The 21,246-nt window shown below is 42.9% G+C and overlaps 1 protein-coding gene across 3 annotated transcripts in view; it reads right to left on the bottom strand.

Annotated features, from left to right (window-relative positions):
* The window catches only part of PTPRG (protein tyrosine phosphatase receptor type G), a 709,519-nt gene that overhangs the window by 146,557 nt on the left and 541,716 nt on the right, over nucleotides 1–21,246 (bottom strand). For all 3 annotated transcript variants that reach the window (XM_049642644.1, XM_049642643.1, XM_049642642.1), the window contains exon 6: nucleotides 20,283–20,349. In XM_049642644.1, coding sequence (XP_049498601.1) covers nucleotides 20,283–20,349 — 67 coding nt within the window. The remainder of the gene's footprint in view (nucleotides 1–20,282; nucleotides 20,350–21,246) is intronic.

The following is a 21,246-nucleotide window of genomic DNA, read 5'->3' as shown; positions in this document are numbered from 1 at the left end:
GCTCAGAGCCTGGAGCCTGCTTTGGATTCTGTGTCTCCCTCTCTTTCTGCCCCTCCCCCACTCATGCTCTATCTCTCTCTCAAAAACAAACATTAAAAAAACTAAAAAAAATTTTTCTTTAATGTTTACTTGTTTTTGAGAGAGAGAGAGAGTGAGAAAGAGAGAGCGAGTGCACAAGTAGGGGAGGGACAGACAGAGAGGGAGACACAGAATCTGAAACAGGCTCCAGGCTCTGAGCTGTCAGCACACAGCCCGACACGGGGCTCGAACCCACAAATCATGTGATCATGACCTGAGCCGAAGTGGGACCTAGGTGTCCCAAATGACTCTTTCAAAATAATTAAAATGGCAATTTCCTTTTGGTAGAGATTAACTGAATAATACTTCACACTTATTTAACTTTTACTGTATGCCAGGCACTATTCTAAATATTTACATGTTGTAAACATTTAAGCAGTACTCACTGTATGTGTCAGGTCTTTTTCTTAGAACTTTACAATGATTAATTTATTTAATTCTTAATATAGCCCCACAAAGTAGTCCTACTATTCCCAATTTACAGAGCTAGAATGCACAGCCAGGTAGTTGGGTTTAGAGTCCAGGCTTTTATTATTCTTTTTTATTCTTTTATTTTATTTTATTTTATTTTATTTTATTTTATGAGAGACCACGAGTGGGGGAGAGGGGCAGAGGGAGAGAGAGAAAAAGAGAGAGAAAGAGAGAGACAGAGACAGAGACTTAATCAGGCTTCATGCTCATCGCAGAGCCCAACGCAGGGCTCAGTCTCCCGACCCTGAGACCGTGACCTGAGCTGCAATCAAGAATCTCTCAAGTGACTGAGTCAGCCAGATGCCCTAGGCTTCCATTGTTCTTAAACCATCACTATATGCTTTTAATTTACAGCACTCTGTGTATGTGCCTTTAATAATCCAACTTTACAGATGTGGAAATCAAGGCACAGAGAGTTTAAATAACCAAGCCCAAGGTCACTAGTGAATGCAGAGACAGAAGCACTTATTCGTGAGACTCAGAAAACTTGGCCGAGTCTCATACAGGTTTTCAATTCCATTTTTTTTAAAAGAAAAATTAAATATTAACTAATAGAGGCAAAAGTCTTCAAATTATAGGGTTCTATAACCAAAATGACAAAAGCGGTTTCTGTTTGGACAAAAGGCCGGAAATCACCGAATTGCTCCTCCGCCCGCTGGCAAGTGTGGGTTTTAATTTCAACCTGGTTACCAGCAGCCTAATGATGGGGTAAATGTCTGCAAGCGGCTTGGCTGGGACCGGGTTGGCTGGGAGCAGGAAACATGTTGGCCTTTGCTTGCCACCTCTGTGCCTCCTGGGCTGTGTAAATAGACAACACGAGGCCCCAAGCAATACAGGGGGCATAGGGCCTGGCATCACAAGCCACAACATCACCATCTTCATTGTAGGTGAACTTGGCATCACACCACAGCCCACCGAGCTGCCTTAGGATCAAGGGCTCCAGACTGAATGACCAGAAAATCTTTCGAGTTTTTCCCTAGGAGCCTGATCCAATATGTGGGCTGCAGTTCAGCATGCTGCGGGCAGACAGGTAGAGACAAGAAAATCCCTCCACACTCGCACACCCACAGGGGTGAAGCCCCACCTACAGCATCCAGTCCAGGAACAGGCGGTGGCTTTAAGGAACATGAAAAGATAGAGCAGAAACACCTGCCCCGCCAACCTGAGGTGGCCGGATTTCACAAGGGCACACTGTTTCAGCAGGACTGGGACTCTGAAATATACACAAGTTCCTGTACGGGCTTATGAATTCGGCAGGGACGGATGGAAACTGCAGGTGTAACCATTGCTATAAGTGCAGAAGGGCTTTTTTTTTTTTTTTTTGTCCTTGACCAAACCCAAGGGCTTCAGAGGCAGGTTCTAGCATTAACTGATGAGCAGGTGCCATCAAATGGGTGGCAGGGCAGGTAGACATGGTGACAGGGACAGAGAAGCAGCTTTGCTGCTTGTTGACTATGCCAGAGTCACCGCCATTGGGTCAGATTCTGAGACCTGAGAGGGGCTTAGACCACCCTAGTTCAGAGGCTTTGGGAGTCAAGGAACCCTTTATTTAAACAAAATCTCACACGGGAAGCAGCCAACTCAACAAGTTCAAGTGCAGCCCCTGTGGTTAACGTTGAGCTGGGAACCCAGGGACACCTTGGAAACCACTAATTTAGTCCAATTCTTTAATTTTACGGCTGGGGAAATAGAAAACCAGAGGGATGGTCAAACACTTGAGAACACAGAAATTCAGATGGGATCCTTTCTTCAAAGAATCTGCTCAGGATCTGGAACAGTAAGCCTAGGAGTAGGAGCTGAAAACCAAAATCCAACCACTGCCCTCTTCAGCCCCTCATGTCTCCGTCCCTAAGGAGTTGGGGAGGAGAGAAGATTCCCAGCCCCTAGGGTTCAAATCTCAACTCCCTGACCTGTAAGCTGTGTGATCTTAGTTACTAAAGCTTCCCGGGCTGTTGTGAGCTTAGAACATAGTAAGCATCTCATAAATGACAGATATCATTCTTATTCTAATTCTTAATACTTGTATTATTATTATTACTTTTTAAAACTACCAAGGCCTGGCCACCTACACCTTACATAGCTATGTACTTCCTTTAATGCTTGCACATGTCTTTTTTTTTTTAACCTTGATTACTAGTGCCTTAAAGGTGCATCACGTCTGACATATGCCCCATCAACCTGGGCAACACAGGTTAGAATTTTCTTTGCCAAAGCTCTAGTAAGAGCTTTGGAACCAAAGGATATTTAATAGCTGTGTGACTTTAGGGAAAGGTCTTAAGCTCTCTGAGCTACTTCCCTTATCTGTAAAATGGGAATTCTGAGAGTATTTACTCTTCGGGATTGTTGTGACAATTAAGCAAGCTCATAAATATAAGGGGCTTAGCACAGCGCCTTGGGAGCCCTGATTTATCAAGGCAAGCACTTGGCTGAGAGCAGACCAGCTCATTTTGTGTTTTAAGCCAGGGATTGGCAAATGTTTTCTGTAAAGTGCCAGATAGTAAATATTTTAGGTTTTGCAGGCCAAGAGGCAAAATCAAAGATGTCACACAAGTACTTATATTAACAAACACATTTCCACCACCTTATTTTTTTTTTTTGCACAACCTTATTAATGATATTCAAAACACTAATAACAGAGAACAATTTTAAATCGATACATCTATTATAAGAAGAATGAATTGTTTTGTGGGGGATAACATTTCACTTAGAGTTTGAATGTAAAAACCATTCTTAGGTCAAGGGCCATACGATGATAGTGAAATGGATTTAGCCATCAGGCCACATTCTTCTTTACCCTTACGTTGATGGGGGTAGGGGGGCAAGTGTTAGAAAGTCATCCTGATAACCAGGGCTACAACTTGGGGGGAGCAGAACTTTCCATGTTCAAGTGTCTCTACCATTAGTGATCATTTCTTTGGTGAACAGACATTCCAGAATTAACTCTTGAGTTGTTGTCTTTCCTGCTTGAGTTTTCTAGTTAACACCGAACATTAATTTTTACTGATCTTCCTGAACATTCCATTTCCTGCTCAGCCCCATAGGGAATGTTCCACTGACAAATGGGGTGCTCATAATGCTCTGTTGTAAGTTAGAAATAATTTTAGAGATGGTGGCACTCTATTTCTCACACTGCCCACAAAGCCCACATAAGCCACAAGGTACGCAACTGGCTGGACCCAAGACAGGGAATTCCTGAGTACAGCCACAGAGAAGGAAGGAAGGATGTACTTTTCAGGTGAAAACATAAACTCTCCCAATATCTGCAAAATGGGATTTTAACAGTGTCAAGCGCTTAAGTAGGTTAGACGAATAAATGAGTATTAAGTGAATTAACATTAGTTAAGGGCTGAGGAGGTTGTCTGGCACAGCATAAGTACCTATTTAAGTACTTGTTACCTGACTCTTGTTATAAAAGGGCAGTTTGACTCCAAACCCATCTGATTAGGGCATGCTGCCTCCAACTCTGATCCAAATTAGTAATTTGAATTCAAAACATTCCTTTCCCAGCCACTTACCTAGTTGAGAAAAATATTGGAAACACTATTTATACCACCATTCATTCCATTAAACCATAATAAGAAGGTTCTGTGCATTACTAGATAAAAGAATTGAAAGGGAATGAATCTCATATTCCACTTTCAAGGATCCCAGTGCTGTATGCAGACAATATTATATTTTAATAATTAATTGTTCATCAAAGAAAAAGATGAAGAACAGGGATGCTAAATTCAAAGTTATTCAAATTGCAAAAATGAATAATGTATGACTTTTATATTAAATACACACTGTATTAAGTAGTCTACATTTCACCCAACTCTGTCTTTCATTTTTAAGCATTTTGCACGACAATATGAATAATCAGTTAGGGGAGGTTTATTTAGAAAAAGAAATACCTTATTTGAATGCAAACGGAGTATATCTGAAGATGATTAAATTTTTCTTATCAATTAGAAAATTTTGTATGAGGGCTTTAAAGTCATGGTCAACCATTAAACCCAGCGCAGCCCAGTTATCCTTTTCAACACTAAATTAGAACTGGCTCGATTCTGTTCAATTTCTTATTTCTGATAGCAGTGCCAGGAGGCAATCTTTAATTAAAGAAAATTTGAAAGATTCAAACATGCATAATTGGATTAAAAATGTGATCATTAAAACATTAGATGATAATCATCTGATTGATTGCATTTTTCAGTGTGTTAATAACCTAATATTTTCAATGCTTTGGTTATATAGGAAGGAAGAAATCCCTTTAGAAGGTACGATGAACAATCAAAATACAGATGAGACCTATACAGTAACCAGGAATTATGGAATGAGACTGAAACACAAACAAGCAGACCTACCCCAAGGAACAGTGTTACATGGGGCAGAATGTGGCAGACCCCAAGGGAGGGATATCTGTGCCACTCTTCAAATGAGCAATCAATTTTAGGGAAGTGTGTAAGATAAACAAATCAAAGAAAGCCCAAGCTTCTGTCTTTAGCCCAATGACTGCTGAGTTTCTTCAGGATTTCCCAAAACTTTTTGTAAGGAAAAGCTATTATGTTTCCCTTAACCGCTTAAAGTCACTGGGGTAGGACTGGTCTTCTGCTTCCTGCTGGGAAGCATAGGGAGAGAGTGACATTGGAAAACACTGGGTCACAGGTCACTCTACACAGGGGAAGAAGATTTATGACACTGCTGCTCAGAGTTAATGTTCATGCACATCACCTGGGGAGCTTGTTCAAATGTAGATTCTGATCCGGTAAGTCTGGGTTCGAGCGGAGAATCTGCGTTTTTCACAATACTGAGTATATTAGAGTAGTCAGTTTCTGTAAGGACTGTTATTAATGGGCCCCCACAGTGTCTGAAGCATCATTCACTGCTACTTTCTGACTGTTAGGTACAGCCACACATGATCACATTACCCAGGGCCTTTGCACTGGCTCTTTGCTCTGAAACATTTCCTCACTGCTCTATTCATGGCTAATTTTAGAGCAAATGCCTTTCAGCTGCTAATAACTTAGTCCGATTTGAATGACATTTCTCAGTGAGGTCTTCCCTGACTACTATTTTGAAAATGACAATTTTCAGGGCAGGCTCATGAAGGAAGCATTTGATTAAAAACCTGAAGGCAGAAATGAGCCATGCAGCAACCTGGAGAGAACATTCCAGGCAGAGAGAAAAGTGCAAAGGGATTCTTCCTGGTGTGTGGCTGGGGTGAAGTGAACAAGAGGGAAGACAGAAGGAAAAGTTCAAGAGCCCCAAATTTGATAGGCTCTAGGAGGAAAAAGATCAGCTGTTGGTTAAAGTACAATCTGGAATTAGGCTAAAAATTGTGAAGAATGCCATCGATGACTCTATGAGTCTAGAAACATGAGTCTATGAGTCTAGAAACCGAGAGTCTGATCCTGGGTTAAGTCTGGATCAGCCATGAATGGGCTGTATGATTTGAGAATGGCTTTCGTGTGACAAGCTGGTGACCAAAGGGCCTGTTGACCACAGGAATGGAAAATGGAGGTCATGATAGAAATAAAGAGCCTGAGGACCTGAATCCAGGGGATTTAGGAGCATGGCATCTAGATGCCCTCATGGAAGTCAGAAAGCATTGGATTATAATTAAGATGGTGGCAGAGGCCTCCTAGAAGGAGCTGAGGAATTAATTTTATGATCTAAATACAAGCAATGATACCTGCTCTGTATAAATGGATGTTGGCTATTAGGTAGGTCATCTCCCTGACATCAGCAAGGAGGAAGGAATGGGAAAGATGGAGCAATGGAAATGCGCCTGGCCCGTAAGAGGCTTCATGATAGATGATTTTAGGGAACAAGCCTAAAGTTACAGCGAGGGGATCCTGGGGAAGTCCCCCAAGAATGACAAAGAACTGAGGGATTCCAAAGAGTTACAGAGGACGTTGGTTCCATTTCATTTTACAATTGAGGACAATGAGGTCCAAAGGGGGACAGTGACTGAACCACGACCACACAGTGAAGTAGAAGTGAATCTGGGTCTCGGATGCCCAGCGCCAGGCTCTTTCTTATCCTATTCTGGGTCCCTGGGCTCTGAGTTCCTCCCTTGCCCTGATGTAAAAATGATGGGAGGAAATCTCACTGAAGAATGAACTTGGCTTTCATAAACATAAACCTAACCCTGACATTGCCCAGGTCAAATCTTCCAGTGGTTTCTCACTTCAATTAGAATAAAATCCAAACTGTTTACCGTGGCCACGAGGCCCTATATGATCTATCTACTTCCGCAGCCCTTCACCTCTGCGCTCACCTTTGCTGACAACCCACCTGTCTCCTCACCTTGCTGTTCCTCGCCCACCTTGCTCGAATGCTCCTCCCCAGCGTCACTCCATATGGGGGATTTCTTTTCACCCTGAGTCCTGCAAGGTGAAAGGTTATCTCCTCAGAGCCTACCCCAGACACCCCATCTTGGTATGTTTCTGCTGCATTCACTGTATCACACCTAGTTCATTTCCTTCCCACTCTGCTTTTACTTGTTTACTGTCTGTCTTCCCCAAGAGACTGATTGCTCCACAAGGGCGAACACCTCGCCTTTCCCGTTCACCCCATATACCCAATAACTGAAACACTGCCTGGAACATAGCAGGTGCCTAATAGTTATGTGAAAAGAGAATGAAGGAACAAACAAGCATGGTAGTTGGGATATCTTAAATAACCAGTGCATCCTAGATATTGTGTCTCTTTCATATCTAAGTCACTGACAACTATAAGACACATCATTATTTCAAGGCAACATGCCGCTAATTAATGACATGACATCATGTGTAAGATGCATCCTGACTTTAGAGTTGTTAAAATATGATGAAAAAAAAAAACAAACCTGTGACTATGTGTGAGGATGGATATTAACCAGACTTGGTGTGGTGATCACTTCACAATGTACACATACATTAAATCATTAGACTGTATACCTGAAACTGATATAATGTCAGGGCACATATATATGACCAAAAATATATGAAGAAATGAGAGTCACACAATTGATGACATTAGGATATTGACATGACATTTTCAACATGATTCACATGAAAGGACTCCATCGTCTTTATGAGCCTACTAGAAGCCGGGTCGGGGCCTATTTTATGTGACCACAGCGTAGAGTGCTCACAGGGCCAGGCAGCAGCATTGACTCCCATCTGTTTATCCTGACTAGGGTCTCTAGCCTCAGTTTACCCTTCAATGACCTGAACCCCTGGACTGCATTCCACAGTGTAGGATGTTCTACAGATCACCTCTTCTTACCAGAGCACATTTATGTGTATGACCTCAGGGTCAGGCACTGCTGTAGATGTTCTCTAAATGAGGCTTCACAACTCCATGAAGTAGGTATCATCATCCTGATGAGGGCTGATAATCTGCCCAAGGTCATGGCTGTACAGACCTCGGTCTCATTACAGTCTATGTAATGGCTTAATAGTGGTCTCTTCTCTTTAGCAGGCTGGAGGCTCCATTATGGCCAGACTGTGGCTCCCAACTATACCCTCAGTACATAACACAGTGCCTTAAAGAGTAGGTCATTTATACATGGCTGAAAAAAATTTTTTTTGATCAAACTAAATCGTGAAGTAACTCTAAGTCAAAAGTGGCCTAGGGGCCAGATCTAACCTAGCACCTGTTTTTGTAAATGAAGTTTTATTGGAACATAGCCATGGCCATTTGTATACAAACTGTCTATGCCCGCTTCCAGGTTACAACTAAACAACCAAGTTGTTGCAGCAGAGAACATATGGCCAGCAATGCCTAAAATTTTTGCTATCAATCCCTTTATACAGAGAGAGTTTGCTGATCCCTGTGCCTGTATGAAGAGTAGTAGGATATTTAAAAGGGGGGGGGGGAACAAGCAATCCCATTTGAGAATGAATGGGGCAACCTACACAAGGCTGTAGAGGTGTGACTGTTACTTCTGCTTCTTAGACATTCTCCACCAGTGGGCATTCAACTCTCCACCAGAGAAGGTAATTCTCTGCCCACTGGCCTTTCGTACAGGCTCATGACCATAACATGAAGAGCTGGTGTTATTCCAAGTTCTGAGCAAAGGCTGCTTGACTGGGAAAGAGCCCACCTGATTAATCAGATTCTTGAATTCAAGCGCCCAAAGACCCACTCCAAGGGCATGGAAGAGCCACTCCATCCTGGTTCAAAGACATCTAGGCTCCTTGAGTTTACTGGTCCTGTCATTGGCCGAACGTGGCATTTTGATTTAAGGGTTAGCATTTGAGTAAAACGTATGTTGACATGAATATTTCCAAAGAAACACAAAAAGCAGAGTCTTGTCAACAATTAAGGAAATGAACAGGATATTTAAATTATAGAGTCATACAGTGACAAAAACCCAGTACTGTCACTGAACAGGTCCACTGCTCACCTCTCTCCCCTACCCAGTGGTTGTAACTGACCGGGTATGTACATTGTTTTAGTGTCCTTCTGATGCTCAATCAGACCTAATTCACAGAGGAGAAAGTGAGGCTCACAAGAATGAAGTGATTTTGACAAAAATCCAGAAGTTAATCAATGATGGAAATAGGAACTGGCCCAGCAGAGCTGGCAAGAGAATGTATTTTAGGATCTAATAAAACTGGGATCAAATTACCGTTCCACTCCATGAGCTGGGACAAATCAGCCGAGGCCTCTGAACCTCAGTTGACCCATCTGTAGCACAAGATTAAGAATTTTACCTCACTGCGCTGTTGGGTAGGATTCATTAAGATTATACGTGCAGAACATCTGGGCAGGGTTAGGCCCACACCCAGGCATTACCAGATGAGAGGATCTTCTTTGTTTCTCACACTCTCTGATTCCTTGCCCATGACCCCTTCCCCTGATCTCAAAGGAACTGGCTACCCCAATCACTTTGTGACCATTTTCTTCCTCATGTGGTTTTATTTTGCGTGACTCAACTCACTCCAGCAACATACATTCTATTTCAACACCCAGGTAGTGACGGAAGCAGCACTCGGGGATCCGCAATCATATCCTGTCACCTCCATACTCACATCAACAAGTAACAACAGCAATGGGAATGGTGATGGGGAAGGGGGCAGTGACAGCAGCTGAGGTTGACAGGTTGACACTGACCATGTGCTAGGCACAGCAGGTACCTGAAGTCACTGACTCCTCGGGACAAACCAGTAAGGTTGGCATTATTATTACCTCATCATACAGCTGAGAAACCAGAGCCACAAAAAGCTCACGTGACTTGTGCAGGCTGTGCCTCGTCCAAATAATCCTGGTATTAATCCCGGAGCCTTGCTCTCGGCCATGCCACCATGGTGCCTCTCCCGTGCCAAGGTGACATTTGTATGGCACGGTGGGAAAATCACACAAAGTAGCCCCAGGTACTTCAGTGAGCACCTTTGCAGTAGATGACAGGAGACATAATTTAGACTTTTCTCTTTGCCTTCCACATCCCATTGAAACAACCAGGAAAAGGGCATTTCCTTGGGCTCCCATGATCCTGTGCAAATGATCAAATACTGACAGAGAAGGCTGGGCCAAATGACACCTAGCCTCAAATTCAAATCCAATGTAAAGGGAATCACTTTTGAAGTCCTTTTCTGTCTTAACATTATTGGTAACAACACTGTGAGTGATAAGATAGAAGCCGCACAGCATCCCATTTCCTGGCCCTGGCTAAGAAAAGAAATGGAAATAGCTCCCATCTACGGTGGTAGTTCTGACACGTTGAAGTCCAGGAAACTGTGGAAATGGCTTAAGTGCGCCTGTTTCTCGAAGATTTTGAGATCAAAAGTGTTCAGATAAGCATCTGCCCTTCCTGGATCCATAACAGATGTGAGCCAATTAGCCAAGACCAGGGTACTGAATATTTATAGCACACTTCAGGAAAGTTCCATGTAATTAAATGCCAGAGACATAAACTTCAAACAGGAAATTTTGTCGCATGTTAAGATGTTCAAAACTATCAGTGGGCTGCTAGATGATATAGCATCGGGTTTCCTATTGAAACCTATTCTTTAAGGTAAACATTAAACCGGAACTCTAATTAATTCAGTTGAAACACATTCGGATTACATGGCGATTTGGGTAAGATCAAAAGTGAAGCCTGTCTCTGAGAAGTCTATCAAATGGTAAGTAATGACATGAGTAGACACTTACATCATCCCAACATGAACAAGCCACTAACTCTATTAGCAGAGTGATGGTAATAGCTACCATTTAGTTAAGGCAGGGTTGGCAAACTTTTTCTATAAAGGGCCAGAGAGTAAGTGTTTAAGGCTTTGTGGGCCTTAACACTCTGTGTTACAGCCGCTGAACTCTGCTGTCACGGTGCAGAAGCTGTCGCAGACAATATGTACACAAATGAGTGTGGCTGTGTTCCAGTAAAACTTTATTTACAAAAATGGGCAGCAGGGAAGATTTGGCTCACAGATTGCACTTGCTGGTCGATGATTTAGAGGACAGTGGACAGGTGCCAGCCACCCTTTCTTCTTAGTTATTTCCTTATCAGAATGCATGTAGCATTAACACCTATGGGGCCTTATCCCCATCTTCCAAGGTGGAACCCAAGCGACAGAGAAATGCGACGATTTGTTCCAGGATCACACAGCTCCCAATGGGGCAAGCCAGAATTCAAACCCAAGACAGACTACATTCTGAAGCACTGTTTCAGAATCCAGTGTTCCTAAAGTCACATTATATGTGAAAAATAACAAACGCCATTTCTTTAAAAATATTCTATAACACAGACTTTTCAGAAAACTCATTCCAATGTTCTAATTGCTTATTCATATGAACACAGGAGATTACTCTGCAGGTGAAGAATATTAGTCTTTTTAATCTTCACCACCAAGAATGGGATGCCCCCCCCCCACACACAAAAAGTTTCCTCATGATATTAAAATTGCCCTAAAGGCAGGGAAAATCTCGTTCATCATTTTATCCTCAACACCTTCACTAGCACTTTGCAGGCCCTCCAAGGATGACAGGACGCATAAACTCTATGATTAAAGAAGCTTAAAGTTCACATACACAAAACAGGCAAGAACCCCTCAAACCACATCAAATCATCTCTGCCCCATCTTCTTGCTGCTGGACTGTAATGACACATCATACTATTTCTGTCTAGTAGCTGAATTTCCCCCCAAAGGTCCCTTGTCCTGGGATTTGTCCTTTTCTTCCAAAGTTTGTGCAAGACTCTTTTTAGGAACTTGAGCCATTTAGCCACAGACAGAAAGTTTATGCCAAGATCTTGACCCCAGGGATAATCACAATGGTGCAAGAATGATGATGGCAGAGTATGGTCCCGTTAAGCATTTCTTTGCATGTCCTTTCTACAGTCTGTACAACAAACCTAAATCAAGGCTGAAAGAGGCAGGTGGTGACCCTGGCAGAGAACAGAGGGGAAGATGGTCTGGGAGTAAAGGGGGCCAATCTCAAGTCACAAAGACCTTGATTCAAGCCACTCAGGCAACGCCTGCTTTGCTTACCTTTCTATATAAAGGGGGACAGAATAACTGTATCTCAGAGGCTTTCTGGAGCATTCACTGGTGCCTGTCCGGATAATTAGACCCTGGCCTGGTGCAGAGACAGCCTGCACTAGCACAGTAGCAGTGGGGAGCCTTTGTTTTTAAACCTGAGACCTGATTCCCCATCCCCTTTGTTTCGGATTTCCTTTTTCCAAATTCGAAAAGGAGTCGTTGGCTCTCAAAGTCATCTCTTAATGATAGAATCCCAAGGTGGCCACAGTTCTTTCTTTGGCCTACAATCAATTTGCAGAGAGAACAAACAGTCTGTCAGGGGTACTTACGGTGAAGCGTTTTTTAAAAGGTGCTGTCACTCCCCTCTTTGCTTGTTGTAAGACCACTTGGTACCTGATGTGTCCCACAGGAAAGTGCTGTCGGAATCTCTTACTTTCTAAAGCTAATGACTGTCTTCTTTGATTGTGAAATTTAACACACACGCAGAAGGGTGCACAAAACATAAATATACTGTTGACAAATCATCCTCAAGTGAAACCTGGGGTGACCAGAACAGGGGCAGCCCTTTGTACCCTCCCTGGGCTGGTGCCTCATCACTTTCCCATCCTGCCCCAACAAGTAACCAGCATCCGCTTTTTACAAGTCATTGTTACTTTGTTTTTCTTTTAGTATTACCACCTACAGACGCACCCCTAAACAATATAGGCTAAGTTTTCTCCGGATTTGAACTTGACATGGAGGAATACTTTACACATTCTTCAGATTCTTGCTTTACGTTGTGGTTCTCGTATGTGCCCAGGTTGTTGAGAGGTATAGGATCCCACCCCTTTCCATCAGGGTGGAATGTTCTATTGTAAAACTGTACTGTGTTTATCTAGCTTGCTGACAACAGGCATGTGAGGCATTTCTAGGTTTGGGCAGTCAGAAAAAACAACGTCACCGATGTTCTTGTACACATCTCATGGTACACTTTCATCTGCGTTCTCTAGGGCACATACACATACAGGAGCTGGTATACCGTCAGGATTTTTAATATTTGGCTATCTGGTGCATAGTGCCAGATTATTTTGGGGTTTTGTGAATGTATTACCTTTGAGAAATCAATATGCAATATACACGGGTCATTCTTTAATTTACAGTCATGTGAGCAAATCTACGGGGACAGTGTGGTGAATTTTTATATTATACCTTATGTAATCATCCTCCAGATCAAGATACATAATACTTTTATCACCTGAGAAAATTCCCTCATGTCTCCTCTCATTTACTATACCCCTCCATCTCACTATTTTGGCTTTTACCATCCAAGATTAGGTTTTTTTCTGTTCTTGAACTTGAGAGAAATGGAACTAAGCTGTATGTGCTCTTCTGTTTTCAAGTAAGTCAAGCAGCTCCTTACTTTTAATTGCTGCATAATACTCCACTGTCTGGCCATACTACAACTTGCATATTCAGGCTTCCATTGGTGGACATTTGGGTTGTTTCCACTTTGTGGCTAATATACACAAAGTTCCCATGGGCAAGTCTTTCTGTGGACATTTCTCTTGGGTGTATACCCACATGGGGGCTTGCCAGCTCAGAGGATAAGGCGTATGTACAGCTCTGGCAGAAACGGCCAAATGGCAAAAAAAAGAAAAAGAAAAAAAGAAAAAAAAAAGGTGGGGGGAGCGGGCGCCTGGGTGGCTCAGTTGGTTAAGCATCCGACTTCAGCTCAGGTCGTGATCTTGCAATCCATGAGTTTGAACCCCGTGTTGGGGTCTGTGCTGACAGCTCAAAGCTTGGAGCCTGCTTCCGATTCTGTGTCTCCCTCTCTCTCTGCCCCTCCCCTGCTCACATTCTGTCTCCCTCTCTGTCAAAAACAAATAAACATTAAAAAAAGAAAAACGAACAGAAGAAATGGCCACACAGCTTTCAGAGAGGCTGAACCATTGGCATCTCCGCAGCAGCTGTCCTCAAGTGGCAAGGGTGCCGTGCCCCGGGCTGCTTTCTTCTAAAACAGTGTATGTTTAACATATCACATACATGTCACATATGATGTGTATAACATACCAGCAGGTGTACAAAACAAAGCCCCCCCCCCCCATCCTTTAGAGGAAATTCAGATTGCTCAAGGCCTGGAGTCCCTTTCCAGTTCTTCTTGATGGGCAGAAACCTCAATCCTAACAGGTGGAATATGGAAAAAAAAAAAAAAAAAAACAGATGCAAATGTACCTGCTCCTACCATCACATGGAAACACTTGGCCAGGCAGTCACTTATGTTTGCAAATTTCCTTTATCCCTCCCTTTGTGCCGAACGCCTGGGTGACTCCAGTGATCCAACTTTGTCCATACATTTGGACAGCTGATGAGTATTCCAGGGCAGGGGAGAAAATGGGTGTCAAACATTCCAGAAATGAACCCAGTAGAAAACTAGTCAATTGGGGAAGCTATTTTGCAAAGAAAGTTTTGATCTTGTCATAGCCCCAACTTCCATCACTGAAAAACTTGGAAGAACCTTGTTTGTTTACTTTAATTGAAGGGTGTTCTCAGGTGATCATTCATTTGTACTTTCACAGAGAGCTTTCTCGGAAGAGGCTGGTGACGTCACAGAGGACAGGGGGAGGAGCCTTCTGGCTCTGTGTGGTGTCTGAGTCGATTTCTAACTGTCCTCCTCACAGTTCCTCTGAAGGAGAAAGATACCGTCCTGCTCACTAAGGTAGTACATTCAACAGAAGATGGAAAGGACAGTGAGGAGGGTAACAGGAAAAGAGGGACATAGAGTCAAAGCTCAACAACCAAGCAATCACTACGAGCACGTTTCCTTGCAAAAACAAAAAAAATGGGGACAAGAGAGACAAGAGAGAGTGGTTAGTGTTGCGATGCCTTTTGACAGTATTCTAGAATATGTACATAAACAGGCTGCTGGATTTTGTGTGGATGTTATAAAAAAGGAACAGAGGAGTAGGTGATCCAAAAAATGAAACAAAAAAATACTTTTTAATTGACACAGGATATAATATACATTTCTGAGCACTGGTCAATTAGGTAAAACTAGTTGTAAGAGAAGGGTACATTTCTATACCTACACACATGCGAGTTTCTTTTTTCTCTTTTTTCTTAAATGGGTTAAAAAAAACAGAACTAGATTAAGTTTTTCAGAACCAATATTTCTATCAGGTGTGGCTACTATTAAGGGCTGGTTCCTGAATACAGAAAGCAGCGTACGTGACTGAGTCCATGCTGTGAACAGGATTCACAATATCTCCCTAAATCTTTCCCCCCCAGTGGATATTGGTGGTGGTGTGTGAATAATACACCTGACCATAGATATGTTTTACTGCATCCATGTACTGCTCTTTGGATAGATGGGGCCAGACTCAATGGCAAATCACAGCTCTCTATTTCTATTTCTGCATGGCTCTCAAGTTTATATAAAAATCACAATTTACCTAGAAAAATGAACACATAAGAAACAACACTTTATGTTGCCATGAGGTTTCTAGATCTCTCTCCCCATCAACGAAGAAGCAATGTTGCTGAGCTCAGAGCTCCAACATGCTACATGCACTCACCACTAGAGACCTTCGTCTACAGGGATGCTGCTTAAAACCCTGAAACATTCCCCTCTCCACCTGGACAGTCTCTATGTACTCTTTAGGTCTGAGTGGTCATTCTGTCTGAGATGTCTCCTCTGTACCCCCAAATACGTTAAACCTACTGCTCCCCACTTTCTAATGCAATGACAATGCTTAATCGTATGTTTCCCCCAAGACTTTATAAATGCAAGGAGGGCAAGTCTGTCTGCTGTGCTCTCTCTGCCTAGCTTAGTAGTATGCTTAGATTAGGCACTTAAGGGGTGGCTCAGTTGGTTAAGTGTCTGACGTGGGCTCAGGCCACGATCTCACGGTTTGGGAGTTTGAGCCCTGCATCGGGCTCTCTGTTGTCAGCACAGAGCCCGCTTTGGATTTTCCATCCCCTTCTCTCTCTGTCCCTCCCCAGTTTGTTCTCACTTACTCTCTCTCAAAATAAATAAATAAACTAAAAAAAAAACAAAAACAGAAACATCAGGCACGTAATAACTAGGCACAAAAGGAATAAACACTGCTTCTAAGAACCTCTGAGCATTTTATTAAAAAAAAAATTTTTTTTAACGTTTATTTATTTTTGAGACCGAGAGAGACAAAGCATGAATGGGGGAGGGTCAGAGAGACGGAGACACAGAATCTGAAACAGGCTCCAGGCTCTGAGCTGTCAGCACAGAGCCCAACGCGGGGCTCGAACTCACGGACTGCGAGATCATGACCTGGGCCGAAGTCGGCGCTTAACCGACTGAGCCACCCAGGCGCCCCAAAGAACCTCTGAGCATTTTAAAAGTGAGAGCACCAATAAAAAAAAATTCTTGGGAAATGGGACTAGGAGAACATCTTTGGAAGGAAGATGAGAACCTCCGTGCCAGCCAAGGGAGGGCAGGCCTAAGGTCTTCCTTCCAGAGACAAACTGCCAGCAGGAGCCTTGTTATCCGGCAGCCTCCAGCTGCCACACCTTCAGGATTGACCACGGTGTGCTCACGGAGGCTGGCCTTGCTGGCACACTCTAGCCGGTGACTGCCCACGACAGGGGAACCCAGGCTGGGCCACTCCTGCCCAACGCAGGACGTCTCTCCCAGGCAGTCTTGGCTCTGAGGTGCTCTGATGGCCTGGCCAACACTTCTTCTTGTCTTTGTTCTTGTTCTTCTTCTTTTTAAGTTAGTTAATTAATTAAATATAATTTATTGTCAAAGTGACTTCCATACAACACCCAGTGCTCATCCCAACAAGTGTCCTCCTCCATGCCCATCACCCATTTTCCCCTGTCCCCAACCTCCCATCAACCCTCAGTTTGTTCTCTGTATTTAAGAGTCTCTTATGGTTTGCCTCCCTCCCTCTCTGTTTGTCACCCTTTTCCCCCCTTCCCCTCCCCCATGGTCTTCTGTTGAGTGTCTCAGGAGCCACGTATGAGCGAAAACATATGTTATCTGTCTTAGAGGGGAAAGTGGGCGATGGGCATCGAGGAGGGCACTTGTTGAGATAAGCACTGGGTGTTGCACAGAAACCAATTTGACAATAAATTATATATAAAAAATATGGTATCTGTCTTTCTCTGACTGACTTATTTCACTTAGCATAATACCCTCCAGTTTCATCCTGGAGGATGAAATGATGGACATTTAGGCTCTTTCCATAATGTGGCTATTGTTGAAAGTGCTGCTATAAACATTGGGGTACATGTGCTCCTATGAATCAGCACTCCTGTATCCTTTGGATAAATTCCTAGTAGTGTTATTGCTGGGTCATAGGGTTATTGCTATAAGTTCCTAGTAGTGTTATTGCTGGGTCATAGTTCTAGTTTTAATTTTTTGAGGAAACTCCACACTGGCCAAGACTTCTTGAGAGCTGCCTTCAGCCAGTCCTCCTAGATTCCCTCCTCATTCAGAGATGTCAGACCTGTACTGTCATCCCAACGCTCTCCCCATCCAGCCCTGCTCCTCTTTATCCCTCTCCTGCCAAAAAATTCACCTGCACTTAAAACCCCACCTTGCTGTCTGCCTCACAGAGAACCCCGATGACCAAATGCCAAGTAGGACTGGCCAGTATGACCAGATTTCTCACTGGCATTTCAACTGGAAGAACATATAAGATTCTTCCTATTAAAAAAAAAAAACAAAAAAAAAACCCCTTTCATTTAATGAGGAATTAATATTCTAAGATATGACTCCCAGAGCTGAAGAAATAAAACCAATTCTGAACTGTAACAGAAATCCATATTGATCTTTTCCTTTTTACACATTTCTATTGTCATTTCCAAGCCAGAGATTCTGTGAAGGGCACAATTATTTATGTCCCATCAAATTAACAGATCATTCAAATCCCTCACAGGACCTTCAACTGAAAATGCTTGCAGTTCCACCAAAAGTTGTTCTAGCGATTGCAAATGTTCATTCTCTTCTGGAAGAATGACAAAAGAGATGTGTGTTTTCACAATCCCCTTGTCACGGGGAAAACCCGTGACAGCCTGAGAACGGAGGGTGCAGTCACATTTCCAAGATGTTCTCTGACTCCTTTCTCTTCCCAGTCAGAGCAAAACTCAAGGAGCCTTAGTTTCTTCTCCTCTTCTTCAGGTTTCATATTTTGATATTTTCACTTATTTGTACATCTGCTTGTTCCACTGAGTTGGCGGACATTTACTGAACGTCTATTACTCAACACACACGCAGGGGTTCTTGCCCTCATGACGCGGACACTTCAGTAGGTAATACACGAGTGAATAAAAGACAAGGTTATTTTTGATACCTTCAAATGGTTCCAAGAAAGGAGCCTAGGATGATGTGGTGGGGAGTGGGTGGGCCATGGGATAGGATAATTAAAAAAGAACTTTCATCGCACACAGTGGGCATGCCACACTTCTGCTGTACAAATAAGTAAACTTCCTCATGCAGGGAATTATTCCTGGCAGATCTCCTCTGACTTCTCCATTAGAAAGTGTGTTGAAACCACAACTCAGGCATCTTTGTCTCCCTCCCAGTGCCAGGTAAACATATAAGAGCAAACACGTAATAGCCTCTTGGAGGGTAATTGTGGATAATGAGGAAGTATATAACACGATTATGCCAGCACAGAGCTCATGAACCAAATGATGACTAGGCAGTGAGTTTACTGAGATTTGGGGATCTGAGAGCTAACAGAAGCCTCCGCTTATCTTTAACATATGGAATCTCCTTCAATTATCATTGTGGAAATAAGAACATGATCTGCCTTAGCTAGTGGAATGCTTCCTCTCTAACTGAAGAATAGGTACCTGTTTCGAAGATTCTAGAACTCTTCATGGTGTTTTTGTTTTCAAACATGAATAAGTCAGGGGGAAGGAAGGAAACGATCTAGTCATCATTTACTACATTTCAGGCCCCAAAACTCAATCTACACCACGAACTGGAATTTCTGGAAGGGTTTGGTCAACTGAACGTCCAAGGGGATCTTCTGGGAAAGGAGCTCAGAATGCACAACATGTTGCCCAAATACCAGCTTTCTTTGCACTTTTGAGGCTGTCCAGAGAACAATGCACATATCCCTACAGTCTAAAACCACCACCATTGTGACCAACACCAAAACACAAACAAATGCGCAGGCAGGAACAGTTTTGGCAAAGTTGCTCTGTTCTCTAAACTGTCACACAGCCTACTTCCCAGCTCCATGTGAGGGGTTTGCTTTGGGGCAAACTGAAATTTTGAAGAAGCCGTGGAAATTTCTCACAATGAAAACCTCTACGGGGGTGTTTTCAGCCACCCTATTTTCCTACTTTTCATACATTTATTATTGTTCACTGCTGCACAATTGAATGGTTATAAGAGAAGGACAATTAATCCAGAATCCTGCTGGCTTCAACTGTACCCTGACAAGTGGTTTTAGTTTCCCTGAGAGAAATGGGGGAAGATGTCTGTTAAGGTCTGCAGAGTTGGCTAATGTTGAAAGACAATCCTCCCAGAAAGGTGTGACGATGTTTTATCACAGCTGTGGAGATGAAGGGTAGATTTATTATGGTTACTAATGCTATTTCTGTCAATGTCTTTGGAATTCTAATTAGATTATTAAAACTTTGCAAATCATGACATTACCTCTAGACTCCATACCTCCCTGTGACAAGGGTACTTTTGAAATTAGAGGATCCTGATGTCATAGCTAATGATGCATTGCCGATAATAAAGTTGCGGGGAAATTCTTCCAATAAAAACCAGTTGGGAAAGACAGAACCCATTTATCTTACTTTCTCTCCCAGTTTTATGCCTGAGGATAAGACGTCTGCTACACAGAACACGGCCTAGCTTTTTCCATGCTAGTGGCTCATGATGCTTGCTCACATGCAGCAAAGTTTAATGACTTGTCACAGCTACTTAAATTTTTTCCCTAAATCTGAGCGGCAAATCAAGAAATTTATTAATGCAAATACACTTGAAAGAAGAGTATTTTTAAGACAGACATGAGACAGTGGCAGGTTCAACGCATACAAACGGTACATCTTAGGGCATTTTGATTTATAACGCATGCATTCAAAGTGGTACCTGAAGAGAAACAAATGGCTTACTGTTAACCCAGATCCATTTTCAGGTAATAAATGGGCATCCTCTTTACCCATCAAATAATGGCTCTAACGCCCTTCAACATCAGTGGATGAGGAATCGGTGTCACCCTGTGTCCTCTGCAAGATAACCCCATTCCTTTAGGTGGAGACCTTAGCTCTTCACATACCAGCAAAAATAAGCGTACATGGCTTACTTACCATGATGTACGACGCCCTTCAACCCATGGATAATAGGATCCAGTGCGGAATTGTCCCTTGGACTGACCTACATGTAAAGGAAACATGATTGGTTAAATCTATTCTGGCATCAGACACAACAGCCTCAGTTTAATCTTCTGAAGAGAAGGGGGTGGGGGAAATAGATGTTATCTAGCAAGCTGCTTAGGTCTTACATATACCATGGCTCTCACCAAACACAGAAGATTTATGACATAATAAAATCAAGTGAGGAAGTCTAAATCAAAAGAAAGAAACTTCTCAGAATACATTAGAACAGGAGAGAAATACCACAGTCCTACTAAAATCTTAAAAAGCAACGGTTAGACTTTCTTCTTGCTTTTGTTTTATTAAAAGTACACCCTGATCTGCTAAAAAGTCATTGAAAGTCATCAAAGAGTGATCCATCATTGACTGAATATTTCAGTACCTTCTTGTGATGTGTTTTTCCCCCCCGCTTCTTTTTGGAAAATGGATCTGTGCCCTGCCAGCCTGCTCTCCTTTCTGAGGATCCCAGTCTCCTGTGCTTTACCACCACCATACTATAAGAGGAATTTCTTTTTTTATTTTTTATTTTTTATTTTTTTAATTTTTTTTTTCAACGTTTTTTATTTATTTTTGGGACAGAGAGAGACAGAGCATGAACGGGGGAGGGGCAGAGAGAGAGGGAGACACAGAATCGGAAACAGGCTCCAGGCTCCGAGCCATCAGTCCAGAGCCTGACGCGGGGCTCGAACTCACGGACCGCGAGATCGTGACCTGGCTGAAGTCGGACGCTTAACCGACTGCGCCACCCAGGCGCCCCAAGAGGAATTTCTAAGAGTACCTCGGAGTAGAAGAGGGGAGGACAGGGCAGGAGAGGAGCTTGAAGAGACAGTACCTCCCAACTTCACTTCCCTCTGGGGTTTTTAATTCCCCCCAAAGTCAAGCCTCTTTCCCATTCTTT

Source organism: Panthera uncia, chromosome A2 (assembly GCF_023721935.1).
Source record: "Panthera uncia isolate 11264 chromosome A2, Puncia_PCG_1.0, whole genome shotgun sequence".
Lineage (NCBI taxonomy): Eukaryota > Metazoa > Chordata > Mammalia > Carnivora > Felidae > Panthera > Panthera uncia.
The sequence above is the reverse complement of the archived record's forward strand: the minus strand, read 5'-3'. Positions and strand labels throughout refer to the sequence as shown.